Source organism: Falco naumanni, chromosome 3, assembly GCF_017639655.2.
Source record: "Falco naumanni isolate bFalNau1 chromosome 3, bFalNau1.pat, whole genome shotgun sequence".
Classification (NCBI taxonomy): domain Eukaryota; kingdom Metazoa; phylum Chordata; class Aves; order Falconiformes; family Falconidae; genus Falco; species Falco naumanni.
The window spans coordinates 106419843-106447319 of record NC_054056.1 but is presented as its reverse complement, the minus strand read 5'-3'; the positions used below and the strand labels follow the sequence as shown (position 1 = coordinate 106447319).

The window sequence follows — 27477 nt, the reverse complement described above, 5'->3', positions numbered from 1 at the left end:
GGAAGAAAGTTGCTGGCTCTCAAGAATTGTAAACCTCCAAGATAGTATCAATACATTTGTGACAAGCTTCCCTTTCTCTGGGAGATGAAATTGTAAGGTACTGACCTCTGTTGGAGGAGTTACAGCACTGCAAAGGGCTTTTAAGATTCCAATCTTTGGAGAAAGCAAAGTGTAAATTGGGTTCAAATGTCTATGTCCCTGAACTAAAAAAAAAATATTTTTTTCCCTGATAGTTGCAATGTAATTGAATTTAAAAGATAATTATGCAGAATTAAGGTAGAAATCATGTTGAGCTTTGAGCTTGTATCATTTTGAAATCGGAAAGTATATCTAATTATTTTTTAGCTCCAGATTCACTCTTGGAAGAATTGTGCAGTTCTCATTGAAGGGTAAATCAGAGCAGATTTTTGGAGCATAGTCTTTCCCCTTTTCAATACAAGTTCTGTTTTAAAACTAAGAGTAATTCTTGCAGACAAATTGGGGTTTATTCCAGACTTGTGTGGGCATGCTTAGTTATTTTATTGTAGCTCCTGTCAAATAAGTTATTCAGCGTCAGCTGTGCCACTAAAATATTCCCGAGTTAACAAGGCTTTAAGACTGCCTCTTCTAAAGAAACTGTGGATTCTTCAGTGCCTTTCCCTTGATTTCCTCTAAGTGCAAAAATGGACTGAATAAACACTGACCTGACCGTACTTTACAATACTGGTTTTGAGGAATGTGAGCCTTTTTTCACTAGCCTATTTTCCCTGGCAAGCCTCCATTTTCCTGATATGACAAGTTTTGAATTCAGTTTTGTTCAGAAAGGAGACTTTATTAATGATGTGTGATCTCAAAAAAAAGTAACTTCAGTTTCAACTAAAACAGTTCATTGTATCAAAGTCACTTTAGCAGAAGAACTAACATCAGAGGCAGCTTCTAACAGCTTTTAAGTAGCCTGAATACTTTCCCGTACAAAAACGTTTTCTGTCTGGCTGTATAAATTGTTTCTCCACTATTCAGATAAGATACTGATGGTTGAAGCCCCAGGAATTAAATGGTGTATTTTATTTTTTTTTTTGGCTTGCCTATCTGTTCTTATTGCTATTAATTTGCAATTAGTTTTTGTGGAAGAATAACCACTAGGTGTCAGGAGTGGAAAGCAGTGCACAGGTCTTTGCATAGGTTTAGACTGAAGTATGTCGTGAAAATGTATGTAAAAACTGATTAAATGTTATGTTTGCTAGAATAACTTGTCCAGTAATGAATCAAATTGTGTGTCTTATGCACAGCTGGTGACTGATGTGGTAATATTGTATATGTGTTTGAGTCAGCAGTTAATATCAGTATTTAAACTGGTACCTTTAATGTTATTATAGTTATGATGAGTCCTGAAAATGAGACCAGCTTATTCAAACTCTTAACTTGTTTTAAGCTAATGGCACCAAGATTCTCCTTCCTAAATCTGAAGTTCATAATCTTCATGTGTCTCGCTCTCTTTCAGACTATGAGTGGGTAACAGGTTTTTTTACTATTACTTCACTAGAACCATAGAATGATTTGGGTTGGAAAGGACCTTAAAGACCACCTAGTTCCAACTCCAGGGACACCTTCCACTAGACCAGGCTGCGCAAAGCCCCATCCAACTTGACCTTGCAACTACCAGGGATGGAGCATTCACAGCTTCTCAGGGAAACCTGGTCTAGTGCCTCGCCACCCTCACAGTAATGAATTTCTTCCTAATATCTAATATAATCTCCCCTCTTTTCATTTAAAACCATTCCCCCCTGTCCTTTCACCACATGCCCCCGTAAAAAGTCCCACTCCAGCTTTCTTGTAGACCCCTCTAGGTACAGGCAGGCTGCTCTAAGGTCTCCCTGGAGCCACCTTTTCTCCAGGCTGAACAACCCCAACTCTTTCAGCCTTTGTTCCTAGGAAAGGTGCTCCAGCCCTCTGATCATCTTCATGGCCTTCATCTGGGCTCTCTCGAGCAGGTCCATGGCCTTCTAATGATGGAGGACCCAGAGCTGAATGTGGTGCTCCAGGTGGGGTCTCATGAGAGCCAAGCAGAGGGGCAGAATCACCTCCCTCAGCTTGCTGGCCATGCTGCTGTTGATGCAGCCCAGGATTTAGATGGCTTTCTGGGCTGCAGGTGCACATTGTTGGGCCACACTGAACTTTTTGTCCACCAGCACCCCCAAGTCCTTTTCTGCTTTCTCAGGGCTGCTCTCAATCCATTCTCCACCCAGCCTGTATTTGTGCTTGGGCTTGCCCTGACCCACATGCAGGACCTTGCTCTTGGCCTTGTTGAACTTCATGAGGTTCGCACAGGCACATGTCTCAAGGCTGTCCAGGTCCCTCTGGATGCCATTTTTTCCCTCCATTGTGTTGACTGCACCACACAGCTTGGTGTCACTGGCAAACATGCTGAGGGTGCACTCGATCCCACTGTCCGTGTCGCTGGCAAAGATGCTAAACTGCATTGTCCCAATAGTGACCCCTGATGAACGACACTTGTCACTAGCCTCAGTTTGAACATCAAGCCATTGACTGCAGCTTTTTGAGTGTGACCATCCAGCCAATTCCTTATCTACTGAGTAGTCCACTGATCGAATCCACGTCTCCAGTTTAGAGACAAGGATGTTGTGTGGGATGGTGCCAAATGCTTTATAGAAGACCAGGTAAATGACAACAGTTGCTCTTCTCTTATCTACCAACACTAACCCTGTCATAGCAGCCCACCAAATTAGTCAGGCATGATTTGCCCGTGGTGACAGAGTACATGGCCCCACTAATCACCACCTCATTTTCCATGTGCCTTAGCATAGTTTCCAGGAGGATCTGCTCCACGGTCTTGCTGGGCACAGAGGTAAGACTCACCGGCCTATAGTTCCCCCGGGTCTTCCTTGTTTCCCTTTTTTTAAAAAGGGGGGTTACGTTTCCCCTTTTCCAGTCAGTGGTAACTTCACTGGGCTGCCATGACTTCTCAAATATGATGGATAGTGGCTTAACCACTTCATCTGCCGGTTCCCTCAGGACCTGCAGATACTGCTCATCAGGTCCCATGGACTTGTGCACCTGCAGGTTCCTTGCATGGTCTCAAACCTGATCTTCTCCTGTAGCAGGTGGTTCTTCATTTTCCCAGTCCCTGCCTTTGTTATTATTTCTGGTCTGGACAATGTATGTTATTTTTTGGGGATTTTGTTTAATGACAGATCTTTATTAATTTAAATGCCACCAGTATCAGTAGTAGGAATTAGAATCTGTCAGAAGTCATCTGTGCTTCTCTGGCACTATTCAGAAGAGAAATAAATGCACGTTAGCCTAGGAAAAACATGTTTGGATCCAGGGAAAATATTAACAACTTCCTGAAAAGGGTGGAAAGGTTTACAAGCCTGTTTCCATCTCCACAGCACTCTGGCTTTTAAGGTTGAGGGCAGATACATTCTCACTGCTTGTGAAGCTTAACTGCTTCACTGGGAGAGAAAACGACGCTTGATGTGATAGGCTGTGTGCTCAGTGATACCGCTCAGTGATACTGTGGGTTGCTAAGGGCTGCCTTGGATTCAGGCGATGTGGGCAGCCACCTATTCACTGCCTTCCACCCCACCCCCTGCTCCTTTCATGGCTTGATACTATAGGCAGAAAATGTTCAGTAAGCCTTGAAACAATTGCTAGGCTGATGGGTTTATCCTTCTAGAAAAACAGTTTAGGGAGACGTTCAGCTAGGTTTTTGTTTATGTAGCACCACTCACTGTTATAACACTGTAGTGGTTTACTGTAATGTTGCACTTTTCATGCTATAAGTGTTTTTCACTTGCTATTTTACCAAAATACCTCTTGAGTCAGATGTTTATGCCACATGTATATGACCAACGGTAAATGTAAAACTCAGTCCCTGGAAAAAAATGTTTTCTCTTTCATTAGATGTGCTTTCTGTATAGTGTTGTGCTTAACTTCTTCCTTCAGACTCCAGAGCATGGGTATGAGGTTTTCATGGAGTTCAGGTTTCATACTCTGGATGTTCCTATGCAGTGCTAAGCTTCATTAAAGGTTGTCTTGGGAATAGTGTATACTTTTCAAAAAGGTGAGCTGATGTTTTCTTGAAGCAGGCATTCTTCAATGGTTGCAAACACACTTTTTCCATCACTTTAACTGGGTTTTTTTAACTAGTTTGAAAGCATGCTATTCTGATAGAACAAAGCAAAATTAAAATTGCCACTTACGACTGTCTTTGTAGTATTTAACCTTTAACTAGAGTTAGGTTTTCCAGCTGCTCACCAATTACAAGCAAAATGCTTGTTAATGTATGTTTTTTTTCAGGTGGGAGAGAAGAAGATTTCTTTAGTGCTTGGCTGAATTTAATTGCATCATGTATTTCTATTAAATTTCCCCTGGGCTTAGCTTAGGGAAAAAAGAAAATTGAAATGTGTCAGGGATGTTTTCAGCAGGAAGGGCATGCGTGCAAGACTTGTTTTGAAAATATGCCTTTGCTTTCCGCTTGTCTGATCATGACACTACACGCAACATCATACAACCCCATAAGGCTGTAATGGGCCAAATCATTGTAATGAAATGTGGCGTTCCGTATGTCTTCCTCTGCAAGTAGGTCAAGTTTAAACCATGTTCTTGGCTTGCGCTCCGATTTCCCATAACCTGCTCCACATGGCTTGACTATTGTGCTGGAGTACAGAGCATGCCAGGAGGGACTCTGGGCGGCTTCACAGGGACATTCAGTTTTTGGACAGACTGGTGGGGTTTTTCTGCTCTGATTCTGTGGTGTTGAATTCATAGCAAGAGAAAACCTCGGCGGTCTAAAGTGCGCTTTTACTGAATCTTACAGTGGCAGTTTATCTAATGAGTTGGACACTTCACTATGAAATCTTAAAATCAATAAGGCCCCTGGGCAAAAAAAGAGTTTGCAAGTTTTGAAGTGTACTGTATTCTGAATGAGAATCCTAAATAAAATTGGACAGAGGTTGACAATCTGAAGCTGTAGAAGTACAAATAGAAAGTGACCTAAACTGTACTTAGGGCTGGGCACAGGAATATTTTGATGTTGGTGACTGCAGTATGCAAAATTCCTCTCAATAAGGTTTACAGCTTCCATGTGGGTTTTATTCCAGTTGAGCTGGAACAATTGTGGGTCAAAAGGTGTTTTAGCAGCTACGAAAGTGTCACCTCCAGTGTTCTGAGTCAGCTATTTGGCTCTGAGACAAAGCCCAGCTGCAGGATATAAAACTCAGTCAGTAGTGCTTGCTGTTGGCTTTGGTCTTCATACAGGCTTAAATCTTTCTTGAATCGGGGCTGATTGATGTGGCAAAGTGCTCAACAAGGGTGCAGTTAGTGCCGGCAGGTGTGCTTGACTAGACAATGGTATCTCAGCACCAGGGCTAGTTAACTGGAACTACATCTGACTCTGTAAACTGACTTCTACTTCAGCTGAAGTTGTAGACTTCCAAGGAAACTGGAAGACTGCTTGGTAAATTGGTACTGACTGGGCATGGCGGTGTGGTGGTTAATTACCAAGATAAGTCTGCCTAGAACTACCAAAACCTTCCATGCTGGTGATGCTTTCACAGGGCATCAAATAGCAGAAGAGGTCCCTGAAGATAACTGATGGATAATTTCATAGACTGTTCTTTTACTACATGCAGATTGTCATGGTCTTTGGTATTAGAGCTAGTAGTGGACCTTTTTTCATGTCTTTTGGGCCCAGCAGAAATGCAAATTATGAGCTATCTTGAACAAAACAAGAATCTGTAGTAAACCTCTGAGCATTAAGCATCTCTGAACTAGGTTGCCTTACTCTAGCTTGATCCAGATATTCTGCTGACGTAGCATCCTCTGAGAGAATTAATTTTTCATTTTGTCCTCTCTAGCATTCCACCCAAGTGCAACAGGTCAGCTCTTTTTGCTGCTTAGCTGTACCTTTTGAAGGAAAATAATGCACAGAAGTGTAGAGCCACCTAACCTGAGCCATGGCATGTTGACCTACAGTCGCTTCCTTGCATCTGGGAGGTCCTACACTGACACTGCGGTCTCATTTCTAGAAGGCCGTTTCAGACTCAAAGCTAGTGCTTAGCCTCGCTAGAAGAGTAAATTCTGATTGTTGGATCTTGCATTCGTTACCTTGAATGCTGAGGAGAGAGAAAGTGTCCTCCCAAAAAAATGCTAGATCAGTTATCTTCTCAACTTCTTTCTAAATTGAGTTTTCAAGCTTAAAGTCTTTTTGGATTGCAACCTGAAGGAGTGGTCATTTTCACAATTCTTAAAACACAGCGGATCTTCCAGTATTAAGGAATACTTGCGATCCTTGAGTAACTGTTAGAATTCATCTTGATACAAGTTTCAAAAATACTGTGTTTGTCCTGCTTCAGCTGGATTTCAATTCTCTCCATAAAATCTGTGAATGTTCTGCTGCTAAGAAAGCAAATGTGAATGTGTATCTTTTAAGGAAAACTATGATGTGGCTACAGTTTATGAAGTTTTTTTCGGTATGCTGAATATATGAGGGAAGAGGTCTGGTACAAACTTTTATTACAAACAAGTGTTCATGCAGCTTTGTATTCTTGTAAATTGAAATGTATTCCTGTATCATATATCATCTTGTTGCTGTTGTAGTTGAATTAATCCGTTCTCATAATCTTCAGTTTCTATCCTTTTCTCAGAGAGGCCGTTCACTGAACTGTTACCATGAGGTCAGTTGCATCTTCTGCTTGAATTTGTTTCCTATCTACTGTTTCACCCTAGTGCCAAACCTTTTATTGTGCTTCTCTGTTTGTTGAACTCTCCCAGAAAAGAATCCGTATGTTCTTATTGGCAAATTTTTCTGGGGGATGGAGGTCTGAATGAAGGTATTTGTATTGTAAAACTGAGTCCGTGACCCTTTACTCGTTTTAGGTGGTGGTAGGGATTCAATTAAACAATATGTTCTGCAGTGGCTAAGTGCTCTTTTGTCAACTTACCTTCAAAATATTTCAACCCTGTAAGTGTGCCCCTACCCTGACCTTCAGAAGTCATGTTCTCCAGTATTTAAACCACATGCATGACCCTGTAAACTCTTAGGAAACTGGTTATTATCAAAACCTACATAGAGGCATTTACTTGAGGTATTGAGAATATTTTGGTGGAGGAGGGAGTGGTGCAGCTGAAGAGCTGAGGCGTGGCATTAAATGTAGGTATAGTTAAGCACTCTCTTTGGGGTTAATGCCATTCACTGCTATATTTGCTACTTGCTTGTTAACATTAGAATTGAAATATGTAGTAAACTGCTCTGAGATTGATGCTTGGGTTTTAAATCTGAAATTACAGACTCGGTCACCATCAGGCAGTTTGTACTTTTGGCTTTTTATTGCCCCTGTTGAAAATATTTGTTTAAGAATGCCTCTGTATTTCAGCTTTTCCCAGATTATGAACGTCCTCATTGTTGGGGAGTGGACAAAGCGCCTTACTCGGTTCTGTGTTAACAGAACATGCTTGCGAGATACGGAAAAGTAGTATCTTTGCTTTCTTATGTTGCTTGTTTACACAGCATGGGTGCACATAAGCATTTGAAGAGTTCACTGAGCTATGGAATGGGAAGCTCTGGAAAAGCTGCCTCTTTGAAGAAACATGTTTTAATGGATTAGGTTTTAAGATTAGTGTCTAAACTGGACACCCTAATTTGAAACTTCCTTGAATAATGGGTGTTTCTGACAGGCTTGGAAATCTGATCTGACTTTCCAGAGAACTAAATTCAACCATTTAGGAAGCAGGACTTGTATTTTCTTGAGGTTCAAGGAGAAAGTTGAATGTGCAAAAAAGCAAGTGTATACCTAGTGATAAAGTTCTTTGTGCAGAATCTACTGTGATCAGTTGATTACACTCAAAGTTGCTTTCCTAAAACTAGATTTTTAACTGTTGTTTGGTCGTTCTGTCGAAGTTGTTGGCTCAAAGACAGTAATTTTCCACAATCTGGGATTAATTCCCCTTCCTTCTCTAGCTTTTGTTAATTGTGTGAGTTATTGGTGAATTTTGTGTATCCTAAAACATAAATCGCATGCTGTTCTTACTTTGCTTTTTCCTCACACACCAGTTGTGTTTCTCTTATGGAACTCAAGAAATCTGTCAACACAAGTTCTGAAAACTTGTTTTTCCAGAGAGTTTGTTTGATTTCACATTGCTTCAGTTTTCTTGATTCCTAATAAATTAATGATTCTTACGGTCATGCTACCTGCCTCCAGGTAAACATCAGTCTTCAGTAAAAGTAAAAATAAGAAAAAGGTCATTATACTAGTAGGCTGGTATAGTTACGCTAATTTGAAACTTGATTTATTTTTTTTAGTTCTTATGCTTGAATTCAAATGTCAGACTGCTGATGGCTTATTCTTGAATAATTTTAGATCAGACTTTTGGGTAGTGTCTTGAGTTTGTCTTGCAGCAGCACTCCAGTGAATTCTTGGTATTTCAGGGCAGTGGTTCTGAAGTATATTTTCAGCCTCTGTAAATCATGGGAGGGTCCTTGCAAAGGCTGCCCTATTATGAAATGCAGTTTTGATGGTCCTACTGAAGAAGGTATTGATTTCTGAAAATTATGGTAGTGTTTAAAACTGTTTTCTTAATTTATCTGACCGCGAGTAATCTAATGACTGTTTAATTTTCTTCCACTTAATTTCTTTTAGCTGGGATGTGACAGCAAGCATAAGAAGAACTGTTGAAACTTGATTATCTCCTGTTTTTGGAAAAGTCTAACTTGTGTTCAACTCGTCACTTTGTGATTTGATGGGAAACATTGTTCATTGGCCACAGATGACTATTACTAAGAAGCTTTCCAAAATTTGCTTTGGATTATGGAGAGAGAGTTAAAAATAAGGCTTATGATGACACCAATTCCATTTGAGGTTGCTTTTGTCCTAAGCAATAATGGCTTAGTTGGCTGTGGATTGCTGCAGTTACACAAAACAATTGCTCAGTCATAGGTAACATAATCTTTAAATGTATTAAACAAGATGAAAAAATGCCAGTAATTCAGATCTTTATTTTTGTCAAAGCTATAATTCTTAATTTTTTCAACAATCGCTCCTCCCTGAGAAGGGGAGTAGAAATACACCGTGTAGTGCACGTTTTCTGCTTCCCACTAGATTGTGATGAGTCCAGTGTGCAAAACCTGGTGGAATCCCTGCTCCAGTGAGCCCCAGGCGTGTACGTAAAATAGGAAATGGTTATTGGAACTAAATTATTTTGCCATTTTTATTTTTAGGTTTGCTGGCATGGGTAATCTCATTAAGGTGCTAACCAGGGACATAGACCACAATGCAGCTCATTTTTTCTTGGATTTTGAAAGTAAGTCTGTCAGCCCTTCACAGCTGGTGCATTTGAAGTGGTAACAGTAGGGTTGCTTATACCTGCTGCAGTGAAGGCTAGGGGACTCAGTTGCAAGTCTGCAATTTGAAAGAGTTGCATGTGTTTTTTCCTTTCCTCTTTTTTTTTTTTTTTTCCTTTTTTTTCCTTCCCTCCAGTAGTAGCCAAGCCACCATCATGCTACTGTGTACGTTTTCTTTCCTTGTGCTTAGTGATTTTGGGTCGCTGTGGTCAGTGATGTCCATCCATCTGCCTGCATATCAAGTTATCATAAAATGAAAAATTCTGTCAGTATGCCGTAGTAATCTGTGCTGAGCAGTTGTTCGCTGTAATCCTATTTTAGATGAAAGTGAGTACCAAGTCATTCCTGATCCTGGCTTGGTAATTCATGGAGCAGTTGATGTGCATTTTTTACATCCAAAATTTCAGAGTAGAATTGTCTGAGCTTCACAGATGTTTTGGGCACCTTGTGTAAAAGATCTGTGGCCTACCTGTGTTAGCACTTTCTGCACACTGAAATGATGTATCTTGATGAGTTTTTCTGTAATGGCTTTCTGACAAAATTCTAAGGGCTGACAAAATTAAAGCTCTTTCCTTTTCTTGTCCCATCAGGTAAAAATCTGTAGCATAGCTACAATGCCAATGCTTGCAAAATATGGTACTTGGCCCTCAGCGTGTGGTACTCCTGCTCAGGACACTGGTTCTAGGGTGTACCGGGACAGAATTGCAGAATTAGTCACTGGCAAGGCCTTCGGTTGGAGTTCTGCCTCTTTCTCAAAGGGGCAGCTGTGAAGATGTTGGTGACATAGTCACTTCTTACAGGAAAGCTGCATTGCATCTCTGGGATCACCCAGCTGTACGTCCTCAAGGTGGGGGTCTCCCTCCACCCATCAGGGCGGCAGCCTGAAGGACGGATTCATGCCTGATGGAATTCTCTGGTCTTCTTTCCCCCGCTGCTTCATTCAACTATATTTGGGCTGTTCCTTCTTATAAAAAGAAAATTTTCTTTTCTCTCATTCTTGTCTTGGCAGGTACCTTAACATGGGGAACCTTCTAAAAGTTTTGACATGCACAGACCTTGAGCAGGGGCCAAATTTTTTCCTTGATTTTGAAAGTGAGAAGATGATTTTATATATCTATTACTCTTTGCCTGCAGTAGACTGCATTTGTCATGTATTAAATGTATGTTTTCACTTTGCCATTCTTCTAACAGCTTTGCATGCTTGAGCTATGGATAATTGTTAGCAGGCTTTTGTAGAAAGCAATAATCTGTTTTAAAATAACCTCTGTTTCTAAAATATAGAATCCTTATTTCAGGGAGGGCTTTCAAAATATATTTTACTGTTGGGATTTGATACGGTTCTTGTTTTGAAGCAGAATTCCGTCTGCTTTTAACCAAAACTTTTAAAAGAATTTGAATTACTTTTTAAGACTTACTGTAAATTGCAAGAACATAACATGCACCTTAGAGGAAGGACTGAATATGAAACCTGATTTTCTTCACTCCCAGTGTGCCACCGAATAATGCTGCATGTGCAGATTGGCTCACAACAGTTATTCATAGCTCTCCGACACCATCACGTTAAAGGTGTATATGTGAACCTTATTCAATTTGGCATTGAAATTTGACAGTTAAGCTCATCCCTCTTTAAAAGGGGGGCGCAGTGTAGAGATTAAATTACTTTTGAAAAGAAGAGAGGAATAGCTTGTCTGATCAATGCCAAACATTCTGGAAGGTTCACATATTTTTAGCGTTTCTGCTTTTAATTTTTGTTGCATGATACGATATAGCCTAAGAATGGCAGGTAAGTGGTGTTGGCTGCTGCTATGCATGTTTAATTACTTTCTTTTGGGATACGCTATTGCTTTACCCAGCTGTACTTCAGCAAGCATAAAATAAGAAAACTAATGTTCGTGCATTTTGACCATGTAATAAAATACGGTGGAATAGCGTAATAAAAAAATTGATGAAGTATTGTGATATGGATAATTTGAGATTCATTATATCATCTTTTCTTCCCCCAAATTATTTTTCAATTGTTTGCTAAAACAGGAGCAGTTGGTTATATTAGTTCTAATATGAAAGTGAATGCTTGGGGAAATAGGTTTTTGCTTCAGTGATGTTTGAAGTTATAACTTCTCTAAATCCTTATCCTGTGCTGTTGATTTTATCAATTGTCTCTTCTGATTTGTATTGATATTGGAAGATGATAGCCATGCAAATTATTCATAAAGGGAAGATAATCAAGGGCTGTGTTCAAGAATCAGAAAGAAATCAGATCTCACATGGCAGAATAGGTGCGACAGTGAAGTAGGGAGTAACTGGTATGGGAGAACATTGGAGTTGTGTAGCTCCAGCTTAATCTGCAAATACTGACCATTTCATTGGACTAAATTAATTCAGGTTAGCTGGATACAAGAGGCATAATTCTGAAATCAATTTCAATAAAAACTGCTGCTATTTTTAAGAAAATTCTGATTCTTTAGTTATCAGTTTTGTTTTAAAGTGCATGTTTTGAGCATGAACAAGATTTGGCATGAGAGTAAGCAGGTTGCTGACATGAAATGTTTACATATGCAGTCAAATTAAGTGACTTATATTATGGCTGAATTGTTAGACTGTTCTTTATTCATTTTGGACCCTGTCCTGCATTTGTTTCTGCTGCAATACTGTGTATCCATGCTTCTTTCTACTCTGTTTCAGATAGCTTGCCTTGACAGGATCTTGGCTTTGACACAGTCAAGATCTTTCTTCAAGACTTGGCACTTAATCTTGTGATACTTAACGTTGTGTTTTTATGTGGAAGAGCAAGTAAGCTCTGTATTAAAAACAAATTTGCCAGTTCAGTGTTATGCCTGGCCCAATAATAAATAGTTCAAAGTAGTTTTGGTTCTTAAATCCATATGTATTTTTGGAGTGAGCAGACTAGTTAAACATTTCTTGCACAATACCATAAAGAGCTAAAAATCTAATGTCCGTCAAGCTTTACAGGGATACAAACTCCACATTTAGAAAGGTTTTAGACTGGTTTCCAAGATACTTTTTTTCCCAGATACTTACCTTGGTGCTAGATTTCAGTGATTTGTGTGACTATCAGAATACATGCAAAAAACCCTCTGATGAATGATGTAATGGGCCATTGGCTTTTCCTTGCCAACGCTGGTTATGCTTGTGTTTCCTTTGGTCATTCACATTACCTGTTTGAAACAAATAGTTGTCTTAAGTATTCTACCGAAGTCTCTGCAGTGCCACTTTTAACATGAGCAGAGGAAAAGGCACGGCTTGGTGAGGACCATGTTGTTAAAATAAACCACCACCTACAATGTGGGAAACTTACAGCTCAACTTATATGTTGGTGTCATTACTGTCACAGTGCAAATCCTTTTCAAATATACCAATAGTAGCTAATACACAGAGTACTTCTGGTTGCAGATGGCGATCTCAAGCTAGAGCTGAAAGTGTTCTGCATTACCTCCAAAGAACTTGGCTAGGTTTCAGAGGAGCCGCAAAGATTGCATTCTCTGTAATAATGATGATACAGATGAATAAATCATTTAATCTGCAGCAGTCTGGGATTTTTCTCTCCCTTGCTTGTGAGGTTTGTCCCAGACAGTTTCAGATGACTTGATGTGTTCTTCCCTGGGAAAAATCTCAGTTTAAATAGTGTTTGCTGTGCAGTATAAACTTTTAACCCCAAGTTCCTCTCCCTACTAGTTCTGTAGGCTAGCCAAATATTTTTTAAATAGTCACTAGATGTGTGTGTTCCCCACATGCAATGTTGTCATACTTTCATAGCATTTAGTTTACATAACAGTGTTCGTATATTGTTTCAAGTCTACTCTTTTGTCTTTAATACGTTAACATGTGAGCTTTATGAACTCTAAATGTAAATTGCATCTAGTGCAGCAACATTCTGATTAAATTCTAAGTTAATTTAAAGATGAACTCCCCGTTTACTTGAGGGATCTCAGTCTTCACTTTCCATACTATTGGATTAAAAATGGGAAAGTTGCCTTGAATAAACAAGGGTTTGCTCCTTTGGCAACAGTATCAAACCTCAGAACATTTCAGTGAGCAGTGCTGTGCTTACTGTATTTGTTCTTCCTTTGGAAAACTTTGCTGGGTAAAGGCAAAGCCTCATCATAAAGGCGTAGCAGGAATTTACATCTATGGAAGGAGAGAAGAGAAATCCCTGAAATTGTATGCCTCCATCCTGCTGTTTGGATGCCTGGCATTGCTGGTTGCTTTTTCTTAGTTGTCAAGACTAACTCCAGAAGTATAACTCCTTTTCCTGCTGTGTGCACTCCACGCTAAGGAAAATGAGTTCCATAATTGGAGATTCTCAAGTGAAAGTCCTGTAGCTTGAGCCCTAAGGTACCTACTGATAGGTGGGAGTGCTACCTCCATCTGTTCAAGATCACAGCAGCACCTATTAGGAAGAGGAACCTCTCCCTTTCTCCCCCTATGATGGGCTTTCAGAATACGGTGCCTTAACCAGCACCTGAGAAACAAATAAACCAATTGGTCTGAGCCAGCCAGTACTAGGGCTTGAAGATTTTTTATATTGTATCTTTTAAATCTATCCTATTAACTTCCTAAATGTATTGTGAAGCAAGTATAAAAAAGTTTAGGGTTACTTTTTAAATTTGAGCTCCTTTCTAGGTGCAGAAGAATTACAAACGGGAGAGGAACTTAAGTTGGGACAAATCAGGTTTACACATTTCTTCTGCTGGAGAGGACTAGGTGCATCAAAATAAAATACTTATCAAAAGAAATAATCCAGCGCCTACTGGATTTTAAAATGTATCTATGTAGAAGTTTGGTATAATCAAAACAAAAAATCAAGAAAAAAACCCCACAACCCACCACTCCAGAAAATTAAGTATAAACCATTGTTTTAGGTTTCCTGGAACATTTTAGGGAAATGAAGTACAGTAGCTGGCTGATTTACATCGTAAGTGAAACACGAACAGAGGTATTGAAGGTGTTGACTTGCGTAGCCAGCTGTTCAGTGAAGACCTCTTAATTTGTATCCGAAAGGTGATTTTCATTTCTGAACCTGGAAGCTGATTGTACTACGTCTGTTCTGCTTGTTGATGGGTTTCAAAATGAGGAGGAGTTCTGGTGAGCCCTTCCGCGGTGCCCCCCTGTGTTGAAAAACTAACTCTCCTTACTAGAGAGGGTAAAGAAAAAACAGCATGAAAAATTAAATAGTCAAGAGATGTACTCAGCGTGAGACGATCCAAGTGGCAAGTCTTGATTGCATTATTTAACACCACAATCTGGAATGCTACAGAGCTTCATGTTTTAGTCTGTGTTTCACTATAGCATTTCATGTTTGTGCATGAACTGCTGCCAGTCACCTGGTGCTTACCTGTCTGCTCTTTTCCCTCATTTTTTTGTCTTCATTTCTTACAGCAGTCTTCAGCAGCTTTCAAAATTACAAATGTGACCTTTGTGATGATCTGAAAAGCACTGGCCACTTTTACTCGATGCCTAATCAATGTGGTGCTCTTAACACTTTTTTTTTTTTTAAAGGAGTGACAAGCTTTTTTTACCTGTGCTAATTCTTGATGGTTCTCAAAATACCACGGTTCAACTGTTGCAAGGTCTATATATAGGCATATTTTGCTAATAATGCCCACTCTATGCATTAAACCATAAAAATAAAAAGTATTATGCTAAAATTACAGGAAAATCTAGACAGGCAAAGCATATGAAACTTATTTTCTCCTAATGCAAATTTTGTTTTCTAATGCTGTTGTCCAGTGTGCAACACTAGGATATTGTGATTTTGATATTTTTTTCTTTTTTAATGTAAGTACATACCTAACTTCCGTTACTGTTTGTGGGAGTTATACATATGCATCATGGAAAAAACACTTTTGAAAAAACATTTTCCAGACTTTGAACTGTACAAAATCATGAGGATATATTGTCCGTAGATAACTTTTGTTTGTCCCTATAAAAAAGTATCTATTGTTAATACCCTGACTTTTGGCATTGGAACTCCTGAATTAAAATATCACAGTATTTATTTCATAACATATTTTACCCAGGTAAACAGAGAAGTGGGGTTTTTTGTAACAGCTTCAGTAACCAACTAATTTTTTTAAAAAAATCAATCTAACAGGAACTAACCTTACAGCTTCCATGAGAATTTTAAAAGAAAAATTGATCCCCCCTATCAGGTAAACCAGGTCTGAGATATCTGTACTAGATGATTATCTTTAAAGGTTAAAGCCTTTTTGTTGTTTCTTCTCAAAACATACTTCTTACTGAATTACATTTCTCTAAACATGTACATGTAGCTTTTTGAAGTGGTGATCAAATATGTTTTTGGGAAGTCTTCAGCTTATTACAGAAGAACTGGGAGACAGCATATATTCTTCAAGAGGATGGAGAAAAAGGAAAGAAACAGAGTTTACAATAGTTCTTGTTCTCAGCTCTGATTTTGCAATTAGTGCAATAAATAATGTTTTGAGAAGTAAATATATTTAGAAGTAAAAGATATGGCTCCTTTCCCAACCAGTAAAAGGAGAGGCAGGGAAGATGGAAAATAATCAGGTGCAGTGTTTCTGGATAATGGTAGTCACGAACACCTCCTGTAATATCTGCAGTGAAGGGTGTCAAAATTTTGAGCGCTTACATGAGGTCTCTTCCATTAGGCCTGTACTGCACCCTGAGGTGACATTGATATGATAGTCATAAAGATGACTTGTCAGGATTTCTTTTCCTAACTCAATTTTAAGTAAGTCAGGAAGGATAGATTCCAGGTGGAATTTTGGGGTGCTAAATGAAGCTAAAAGACTACTAAAATACAATTACTCTCTTGGAGTTCCTCATAAATTGTAGTAGCCCAGAGAATGGAAATTCTTGATGAGCTGCTGCATGAAGAATTTGTCCCATAGGTGATGGTATATGCCTATTGAATTCCATATTGTTGTTAAATATATATATATATTTAATATGTTCTACTGTTTAGATGCCCAACCTACAGAATCTGAAAAGGAAATTTATAATCAGGTGAATGTAGTGTTAAAGGATGCAGAAGGAATACTGGAAGACTTGCAGTCATATAGAGGAGCTGGCCATGAAATACGAGAGGTGAGCTAGAGTGTTACAATTGTGCACAACCTGTGGGTGTTCGTTGTCCGATCCTAACCAAATACTGCTGGATTTTAACTTTGCTTGCAGGAGCTGTTTTGGCAAAGCATGTTGTCTATTAAAATTGCTGTCTTGAATTTCTGCTTTGGAATGTCCCTTTTTAACAGTGAAACAGATGTTGCTTGTTTCAACAATATTAATGCACATATGTAATAGCAAACGATGCTTCTCAAACTTTCTATGGAACTATTGCTATTGCTTTTTCTTTATATTGCCATGTAAGCTCTTCTTGAGTTAGTGGTGAATTTGGAAAGGAGCATGGCATGACAACAGTGAGTGGTGTCGACAATATTGAGTAGTGTTGACATCTTTTTGTACACTAATTGGAGAAGTCTGATGTGTGGTAATCCTAACACAAAAGGCATCTTGTTTTCAGTCCCTTTTAATTGGTTTTTATTTACTAAAGTAGATGTTTGGAACAGAAGTGAAGTTTCTGTACAGCATGTCACTCCATTTTTCCTTTACATGTAAGAAAGGGTGGAATAAATACTCTCTCAACCCCCTTTCCTTCTTCCTCAGATGCAGCAGTGAGGGCTGCTGTGTTCCTGAAGTGAGGAGTTACTCGCTCTAACATACACTTAAGAAATACTATTAGATAGGAGGAGTTTCTGCTTACTCCAGATGAATTTGAGGTACTTATAGCTATTCAGCTTTCATTAGAGTACCGTGAGTTTTTTTTCTCTGAATTTGTAAGGTATACACAACCCTTAGTAGGGGTGATGGTGAAGCTTACTTGCTCTTCAAGGAAGGAGGATGTTCAGAGAGAGGCTGTAGGATTGGGCAGAAATCTGTGTGTCTCAGCAAGGAAGCCTGCAGCATCTGTGGAGAAAGAAGAGAGGCATTCCTGAGAGGAGGTAGACATTGCAGGAAGGAAACTTCGTAGGGACCACAGAGGAGTGCGCAGCAAGTCACAGCCCAGGGTTGACTGCAACAGATTTTGGAATTAAGGACTTGACCGTGAAGGTGCAGCAGGAGAGTTATGAGCATTTTTATCTCTGTTTTCTTAGTAATTTTCAGTTTCTAAATAGTCAGTTTCTATCTGGAAAACAAGGAGAGATTGAATTTAAGGCTCTATGTGTTTGGGAGGCTTACTATAAAGACAAGTTCTATGCATATATACCTCAAAGCTCTGGTTACACACCATGCCTTAGTAGCACTTTATGTTGTTGATTATGCTTAAATGTTCCTAGTCTAATATTTAGCCTGAATTTTTTAACAAATATTTTTGATTTTTCTTTTTCCCCTTTGCAAATTCAAAATAGATACCAACATTAGAGGAGGGCTTTGATCACTAAACATTTTTGCTTGGAGGTACCCCAGTAAAGCTGTTAATTTTAATTGATGTACATTTATGTAAATTTTCTTATTTAAGTAGTTTTATTTTTGCAATTTCTTTATACTGTCTGCAAGTTGTTTTCCTATTCAGGATACTTATTTTCAACACAAGTTTTTAAGAGCTTTTTGGAACAGACATGGGTTAGTACAGGCTTGTATCTCAACTGGAAACTTCTCAGTAGGTAGGCTTTTTAATTACTAGCTCTTGAAACAATTGTCCTGCATAGATTATTTTTTTTCCCAGTACTGTATCAGTTATTCTTAATCTAAGCATACTTTTTTCCTCTTTCTTTTGTCTAATTTCAGGCAATACAGCATCCCAATGATGAGAAGCTGCAAGAGAAGGCATGGGGTGCAGTTGTTCCACTAGTAGGCAAACTAAAGAAATTCTATGAATTTTCTCAAAGACTAGGTACGTGGCATGGTATTAACTTGGGGGTTTTGTCTTCATTAGTTAGTACATTTGGCATATTCAGATGTGATCTTGTCTGGGTCAGGCCCTTGTTAGTGGATAAAAGCTCATATTGCATAGATTCCTTCAGTAGTTTGGAATAGATCTTACTTATATCTGCATACTACCTTTTTGCATGTAAACAAACTTAATTCAGTGGATACCTTAGAGGAGAGAGAGAGAATGGGAGTGTACTTGTTATCCTCTCTCTCTACCCCTTTAATAACTCTGGAAAGCACTAGCTAGCTATTGTTTTGAAAATTAGTAAACTAATTCACTGGCAATGAGTTCTGCTAATGTTTCTGATACTAAGAGTTCTTAAAAGTGACTGTTATTCCCACCCAAACACCAGAAGTGTTTTGGTCTTGGAAATGCCTGAGCAGGTGCAATAGTTAAGATGGCACTTTGTGCCTTTTACAAAACCAACTTGACTGATGTGCTTAAGCTGATAAAACCTATTAGACTTGATTTGTTTTTTCACAAACCATCCATTGTTACCTCACTTTTCAAGACAGTTATTAGCATAGCTCATGAAAAAATGAGTTCAAAAATTGGTAGCTTTTTGCAGGTAAATTCTGCTTTGTTAAAGAGGTGAGATGTTCTTCTCAAGAAGATAAGCAGGAAACTGGGTTATAGGTTTATCTTAAAAGAAAACAAAACAAACAAAAAAAACGCCAAACCCCCATATATTCTACTGGTAGCTGTGTGCCTCTAATTCTGTGTTATCTTAAAGGCTGCAGTCTGCTAACATGGGTTATTGCAATATTTCCTACACAAATGTTGCAGACAGAGCTTGAATAAAACTTTTCAAGAAGGTTTTCATGGCTGTTAGTACTGATTAGACCTAGTCTTAACAGCAGTTTGTAAGTAAATACAGTAACACTGGCACACAGAAGCAATTCATCAAGCCCCTTTATTATTAATTACCATCTATTTTGGCAGATGTGTGTTTTAAGTCTAGCATGCAGAATATGTGTCAGTAGAGATACAAGAAGCAGATGCAGTTGTATATTGCAAAATACTCTTCTCTCGTTTAAGAGGCAGGATTGCGAGGTCTGTTGGGAGCCCTGACAAGCACTCCATATTCACCAACGCAACACCTGGAGCGAGAGCAGGCTCTTGCTAAGCAGTTTGCAGAAATTCTTCACTTTACACTCCGATTTGATGAGCTCAAGGTAAGAACTTGTAATTTTGTAATCACAAAAGCTGGCAAAGAGAGAACAAGTCTTATTTACTGAAGCAATGTTAGTTGTGTTCTGTTCTAGGATAGAACATGCCGCACATCCTCAAGTATCTACTATGCTTGGCTTGTTTGCATGACCTAGAGTTAGATTAACTGGAAGGCTGATGAATTATCGTACTAGCTTTAGGCATTTATTTTATTTCAGTTCATACTAATCATGTTTCTTCATCTGAATTTTGCATATCTCTTGGGATAATGGTGCTGCTTTTTGTATGTGCACACCCATAGTCCAGCTGTTTTCTTGCTAATGTGCAAAGAACTAAACTGAAATGATGTTAATTTGCTGGTCTGATCCTTGGAGGCAAAGAAGCAAATCCCATTTTTTTTCAACCTACTAATTTCAAACTCCTGTTTAGGAGGCTACTCCTTTTCTTGTTTTTGTTAGATCTTGTGAAAAATCTGAGAATTTAACCAGAAACCTTTGCTCTACATCCACACATACCACTTCCCAACATGTCACAGGCCTTTTTACTTCAGAAGGCTGAATGTTTTATCGTTCTCAGTCTTACATTTCATGAAAACTTGTCCTTATATAGTTTGTTACAACTCTTCTGCTTCCATGTCTATATAGATGACAAATCCTGCTATACAGAATGACTTCAGCTACTACAGAAGAACTCTGAGCCGTATGAGGATTAACAATGTCCCAGTAGGTAACCCTTGGATGAGATGAAATGCAGGCTTATGCTACCACCTAACTTTTTCATGTGCAGAGCAACTAAGTTCTTCTTTCCTTCTGTTCTATAGGCAGAGGGAGAAAATGAAGTAAATAATGAGTTGGCAAACAGAATGTCTTTATTTTATGCTGAAGCAACGCCAATGTTGAAAACCTTAAGTGATGCTACAACAAAGTTTGTGTCAGAGGTAAGAGTGTATATTTGTGACTTGGATAGTGTACTTCAAAACACTGCAGAGCCAGACATAGTTTTGGAAAACAAAACTCTTCTACCAGGCTTAATTTCACATCTAGAAATCAAACTTGGGTTTTGGAGCCTCAGGGAACATACAATATCTTTCTTGGATGCCGTAGAGGTTAGAATAAGTTCAGATAGCCACCTTGTGGATGTGTTGCCAAAACTTGAAGTATTACAAATTGGTAGTGATAGTTTTCCTCAAGGAGGGAGGTGGAAGTGGTAAGTGTGTTGCCTGCGTTTTGGTCGTGGTTTAGAGCAGAAATTTTGAAGGCAAACAGCTTGATTTTCTGTGGTTGAAATGGAAATGGAATTAAAACATAGCTTCCTTCTTTCCTTACCAAGACACTTTTTCGCTGTGTGAAGTCAAGTATACTTAAAGAGGGGAGAAACCCGAACAGTATTCCAACATTTTGACACATCCCTATTTATCCTTAACTAAGTATTAGTGGTAAAATACAGTCACTACAAGTATTGTGCTTGTCTTCTGATAACTGGTGATTTTTGTCTTACATGCACACTATTTCTTAATAATTATACATTACATGTTTAATACAAAGATACGTTAGTTTTTTATTATTTTTTCTGGAGTTACGCTTTACACTTGAAATGCCTTGAGAAAAACAACCTCTTATTTTCATTACTTGCAACAATTTTAAGTTTTACTATTGCAGCATATGCATGTATTTGGCTATAGAAATTTCTGTCTTAAAGAACAGCTTAGATGATTCCTTTAAAACTTCCCTAAAGTCAATAGTGTCAATGGTGTATTTCTATAACTACAAATAAGCAAGCAAAACCTGTGTGATAGGCTTTGCTCTGGAAGTCATGAGTCTGTATTGTAACATTCAGTGCAAGGCTACCTGACTTACCATAGTTGTGTTGGTGTTTTCAGTTCCTCCACATTGCCATGCCAGCAGATCATGAAGGCTTGATTTAGGTTTTATGGTATAATATTTCACAACAATTGAATTGGAAACTGTTTATCTTCTTCTGCAGAATAAAAATTTACCGATAGAGAATACTACAGATTGCTTAAGCACCATGGCTAGTGTGTGCAGGGTCATGCTGGAAACCCCGTGAGTATAAACAGTGCTTGTATTGTGTATGAATCATCTCTGTTTATGACATGACTTGTGATGCATAAGGTGAAAGAAATATAATTGGGGTAATTAGAAACTATGCTGTCTTCTTTTTACCAGCTTAGTTGTATTACCTTGACATGAAGCTATCTTGTCTCATTTTCCTAGCCATGCAATCATGCGGTCTACTTTTCTGAACGTATTAATATTTAAAAATAGAATGGCTATGAAAGCTAGACGACCTCTTGGCACTCTTTATAAATGGTTTTCTCATGTATAATTCAGGGAAATATACTATCTGAGCATGACTGCCTAGGGCCCTCCTGAAAGAGGAGTTATGGGCAACGCATTGGGTGGTACCTCCTTGCAAGTTGGTTTGGCTGATGGCTGTAACAAAATTACAGCACTCTGCCTGGGGAATTATGAGAGTTTTAGGCATGAAGGCAGTCCTTTGTCTATTGTAAATTGGAGAGGCACTGGGAGTATGAACAAAAAGTCAAACTAAACTTTGGGGGTTTATCTGTTTCTTCTGGCTCCTAGGTAGTTTCCCATTGGTAAAATTACTCAGGAATGAGATATGTCTTACTTAAGTTTATGTCTAAATACTGCAGTACACTTGTTTTGGAGCACAAGATCCCCAAATATTCTTAAACTTCTTAGGAATGGTCTCTCCCATACAAGAAAATAGTTAAGTGTTGCTCCTTAAGCTTACCTTTTTTGGCCTTTTTTTTTTTTGTTATTTTTGCCTCTCCCTGAGTCAGAAATTTGGGTTGTATGTCAGATGGCAGCAGGGAAAAGGGTAGGAAGCATTGAAAGCAAAGGTAGTATGTATTGTTTTAATTTTTTCCCCTGAGAGAGGAAAAAACCCAAACCTGAAATGGCATGTAGCAGCAGGGCATTATGGTAGGTTTGAGAATCCTTGTTAATCTCCAGATGACTTTCTAAGCAGCAGTCTGACTTGTAAGCAGGTTATTGAAAGGAAAAAGGAAAACTCGGAAGTCTGGGGTTGGTGGGTTTTGGTGTTTGGTGTTGTTTTTTTTCCTCTGAGGATTTATAGTAGGATTTTTCTGTTTAATGTTATTTTGAGCATTACTAGTATGTACTCTTATCTTACAGTGAATATAGAAGCAGGTTTACAAATGAGGAAACAGTATCCTTCTGTCTGAGGGTAATGGTGGGTGTCATCATACTCTATGACCACGTGCATCCAGTGGGCGCTTTTGCCAAAACTTCAAAAATTGATGTAAGTTTATTGTTACTAAATAATCTTTGGAGTGTTTAAATTGTGTGGGGGCTCCTTTTTTGTCCTTCAGGATCTAGTACCAGATGTACACTTTGTATTCATGCTAAATGCACAGTGGTAGCTCTTAGCAAACCACATACATAAGTAGCGAGAAATACTAACTAGGCTTTCGGACACATAAATGGTCATTGTTAGGTCATGGGAAAATCTGTTCTGATGGAATTCAGGTAGTGTCTTGAAATACTTGTAAACAGTGGTGGTGTTGAAAGATCCAAATCGGAACGACTAGAAAGAACAGTGGCATCTGGCTTGTTCCTCACTGTCTGGTAAAAAGCTAGGTTCATCATCCACCAGTCCTTAAGTCTTTAACTTTCTGCTGTTGTTCGATAGTAAGCGTGGGAAATAGATGCTGTTACTGTATGTTCCGTCGTGGTTGTTTCAAATGAGTTGTTATCCCGTTGTATTAGTACAGTTTGTCAATATTTCAGTGGCTGAATGTAATCATTAATGGATTTATGATGAAGATTTTTGTCCCTTTTTTGTCTAAGACTGATAAAGCAGAGCTTGACATCAAAGTGGCATTGTCCAAAGATACACAGATATTTTTTTTAAGTAGCTAAGCCATTGTCATAGGAAAATGTAATACGGAAAGCTTAATTCCTTTCTAATATTAAGAAAATGTCTTTACACTGCTGCCTTTTTTAAACTTTTCTCTCTGACAAATGGAATATAAAACATTCTATAAATTTAGAAGGTATTAGCATAAAAAAACCTTATTTTTTTTAACTCCTAGATGAAAGGATGCATCAAAGTTCTTAAAGACCAGCCTCCTAACAGTGTAGAAGGCCTTCTAAATGCTCTCAGGTACTCTTACTTTTTCTTTTGAAATATTTTTATGTGAATTTTCATGAATTGTTCAGGGCATTTCCTTCAGCAGCGAAGTGTTCAGTCTGTGTCGCAGGTAAAAGGTGAATGTGGTTATTGCAAGCATTCTCTCCCCATGTGTCTGGGTGCAAGATGCAAGCAAGATGCAAGAAGAAGCTACTGTGTTTTAAAAGCCAGGTCATAAACTTGCAGTTGTTTGTTCTAAAATAACTTTTTGCATACTTGGACTGCGTGCAGGTTAAGAATGAGTCTGTAGAGGTAAGCGTGCCAGAGTAGACGCTGTACCTGAAGTTAAAACTGATGACAACGTTTAGTACATACCAAAAGCTAAGTAGAAGTAACTGTGATCACATCTACTGGTTGAACAACCAAACAAGCCACATGGTGTGCGCGCTGTGGCTTGTGCCAGCTTACCAAAGAAATGGCTGGAAGTTTGCATTGGCCATATCCTCAGCTGTGTATGGTTTGACCGTGACTTAATGATTCTGTTTATTATTAGTAGAATATAAGAACAGTTTTACGTGATTTTTATGTTTCACAGATAGCTTCAAACATGTAGGGCAGGTAGTTCTTGTTTTGCGGGTTTTTAGTATGCAACTAGAAATTGTTCTTCTTTCACAAAGTGCTAGGGCAACAGTCTAAATCTTTCTGCCATAGATTACATGAGAGAAGTTGCCACATTAGTTGGAGGGGTAAGGAAAAATCACTGATTCTGTATAGAAACTGAAAACCCACTACTTTCGATCATAAAGCTGCATCTATAGTCAGTTACATGTTCTTCATGTGAGTGTCCGGCATCAGAGCTGTGGCAAAAAGTGCCAAAATGTGATGGGCAATTAAACACTTCATCTTGTCCCTACTTGAAAAGGTATCATGTCGTTTTGGTAACAGTTAACTGTAACTGAACGTTGTTATTCATGGGCTCGCTTTGAAATGCGGAAGCTTTAATTCGTCTTGCCTAAAAGTGCAGTTGTACTTCGTTTTTCTTGTCTGCACTGAAACTGCTTTAATTTCATTTGCCCTCATTCTTGTGTTGAGATGTGGTAAGAAGTGAAATAATGTGGCATCATAAATGGTTTCATTTGCAAAGTTTTTTCAGATTATTAGCTAAAGAACAAAAGTAAATTTGGGCTTAGTTTGAGACTTCATGTGAGTATTTCCATGCTTGAATCATTCTGTTACTCATCTCTGAACCTCCTGTATGTGATCAGTCTTTGAGATGGTGATCAGTAAAAACACAAGCTTCCAGAAGGAAGATGCTATATTAGCATTTATTTTCTGACTAATTCATTCTGATTGCAGCTGCAACTGAACACTGATCTTTACTGGTACTTCATTTGTCCTCATCATGGTTGACACTATTCAAGTACCTGGGAAGCGTAGTTCAGGTGCTTGCTCCATTCTGTGTTGTTTTATGATAAGTAGTGTAAATTCACCCTGTGCTCTCATGCTGACCTTCCAGCACAACCAACCCATTTCATGCATGCATACTTTAACAGGCCTAGCTTTGTAAATTTGATCTTTCAATCAAAGATATTTAAATCTTTTTGTCTGAATGCCATCTTGAATTGTTAGGAAGAGATGCAGAGGTGAGCTGCTTTGTGTGTGTGATGAAAGCAGGTTCAGGATGATGTCATGAGAAACTAAGTCTTAGATTCTGGAGGAATGTTAGAAGTTCTTGTGTTTTCTCAAGAGATAAATGTGTCTCAAAAACAAATGGAAGGTGGTATGGATTTCAGAGAGAGATCAGCTGTTTATAATTTGAAATTCATGCAAGTATTGTAATCGTGTTCAGCTTTTTCACATGGGCAGAATACCAAGTGCAGTAACTTTTCAGGCTTTTAGAAAACCTTAGGCCTTTTGTTTGTGGAACGTATAAATTGCCAAAAAGTGCTGAAATCTATATTGATAGTAATTTCCAAATCAAAAAGTCATTGTATATTCTTGAAGTGAACAACTAAAATGTCACTGCAGTTGTGGATAACAATGAAAATGCTAATTTAATATATTAAATTTAAATTGCAAAATAAGTTTTTACTTGCTTTTGCATTACAGTTAGAAGAGGAAGATCAGGGAAGCCAGCACTGAGGATATACAGTACTTTCTTTTAAAATAAGAAATTGCTAAGTTTTTTGTAGCGACTTGAAAATGTGTTGCTAGAATGTCTATACTACTTAGTTTTAGCAGCACAGTTACTTAAGCAAGCAGGAAGTTAGGCAGAAAAGCGATTAAATCCATTCTAAACCCATTACCATTGAGGAATCTAGAAAAGTTCGGTCACTGAAAGTTTTGAAGAGAAGTTTCTGAGGCTGTGTGTTATTTGAAGATGTTTCCTGTGGACCGGAGACCTCGAGTTAGTCTTACTGATAATTACTTATCACATATGGAAACGTAAATTTACTACGAAATGTCCTAAGAGCACAAATGCCGTCATCCAGCTGAGGCTTATTTTGAATGCCCCTTGGTGCAAGGCTGTTGGGTTATCGTTCTGATCGATAATAGCATTTTCTGATAAGAATGTCTGATCTATGTATTGGGTAACAACTGTGGAGCTGGGGGTGATAAGTGGCCGAGAGTGAGCCGTGAACAGAGAAATCGTGTATTTGTTAAGCCGAAGTAAAGTAACATCCGTGCTTTTCTCAACTTGATTTTTGTTTCTCCGTTCAGGTACACAACAAAGCATTTGAATGATGAGACTACCTCCAAGCAAATTAAATCCATGTTGCAATAACAATTACCTGGAATCCGCACCTGCTGTAGACAGACAGTATTCTGCAATGACTGAGATGCACAGATTATTTTTTTTTTTAGTGATTGCAACTACTATCTCGTTCATTCTTGCTTTTTATTTTCTCTCTTCCTGTTTACCTTTTTTTTTAATCACTTTCTTGTTCTTAAGTAAGCTCAGACTTCTTTTCTGTGCCAAATCAATGAAAATTACCAGTTCTGGAAGGTATTTCTACTTTTCAGAATAGCCATCCTAAGTGGCAGCTAATTATGCGTTGCATTTGGATTTCTCTGTACTGGGGAAAGATTTGTGACTTGAACTAAATATTTTTAAACTTGTGGTTTTTTCTTTTTTTGAAAAACTAATATTTAATATTGCTTCTTCTGCATGGCAAGACTGCCTACTTCTGCTATTTAAAAATCCCTTGATGACTTCATTTTCTATTGCAGCTTATTTTCATGTGCAACCATGAGGAAACTAAAAGCAGATTTGTTTAAATTAACTGTGTTTGTACAAAATGGTACCCAACACAAAGGTTTTTTTAAATGAGTAAAAACTGTTTTGTTTAAAAGTTACGTTTGCATTTTGACTCATTTTTGTAAGGATGTATGTTGTATGTTTAACCTTTAATAACTAACGTTAAACTGTGGTGTGTGCGTAGCAAAATTACGTATGCATGTTCATGTCAAATGATTGGCTGTGGATAAGATAATAAAATCGGCTTTCATTTTTCTAAGTGTGGTTTGATTTACCAGTATTTTGAGTGAGATGTCTTCGTGTTCTTTGGATTTTTACAAAAAAATAAATTTATAAATTTTATATAGTGAAAACTCTGCTGTTTCATTACCAGTAACCAGTAGTCTAATCCACTGATTTAAGCCTAGCGTGTTTCAGGGTTCTTGCTCTCCACGCTCTGCTGCTTCACTCTCAGAAATATTACTCATACAGGGTTTGGGGGGAAGAACTTTGTGCAGTCCATACAGATCCCAGTGGATGTTGCTGAAGAACCTGCATCTTGGCTACCTGTGCTGATGTCTCAGTACATCAGAGATGGTGTTCCAAATCAGGCTACCGGTTTGGCCTTTCCTGTACCAGTGGTGCAGAGATTAACTT

The 27477-nt window shown here is 38.4% G+C and overlaps 1 protein-coding gene across 2 annotated transcripts in view; it reads left to right on the top strand.

The window, feature by feature from the left end:
• The window catches only part of CYRIB (CYFIP related Rac1 interactor B), a 29416-nt gene extending 2316 nt beyond the window's left edge, over positions 1–27100 (top strand). Inside the window, exons 1-11 of one of the 2 annotated variants that reach the window (XM_040585934.1) lie at positions 9230–9300; positions 10350–10432; positions 16305–16426; positions 18128–18233; positions 19311–19447; positions 20087–20164; positions 20263–20379; positions 21426–21505; positions 22625–22751; positions 23545–23615; positions 26304–27100. In XM_040585934.1, the coding sequence (XP_040441868.1) occupies positions 10360–10432; positions 16305–16426; positions 18128–18233; positions 19311–19447; positions 20087–20164; positions 20263–20379; positions 21426–21505; positions 22625–22751; positions 23545–23615; positions 26304–26367 (975 nt within the window). In that variant the 5' untranslated portion in view covers positions 9230–9300; positions 10350–10359 and the 3' untranslated portion in view covers positions 26368–27100. Of the gene's footprint in view, positions 1–9229; positions 9301–10349; positions 10433–16304; positions 16427–18127; positions 18234–19310; positions 19448–20086; positions 20165–20262; positions 20380–21425; positions 21506–22624; positions 22752–23544; positions 23616–26303 lie in introns of those variants that run through there. The other variant, XM_040585933.1, reaches the window with a different exon arrangement.
• The last annotated feature ends 377 nt before the right edge of the window (positions 27101–27477 follow it).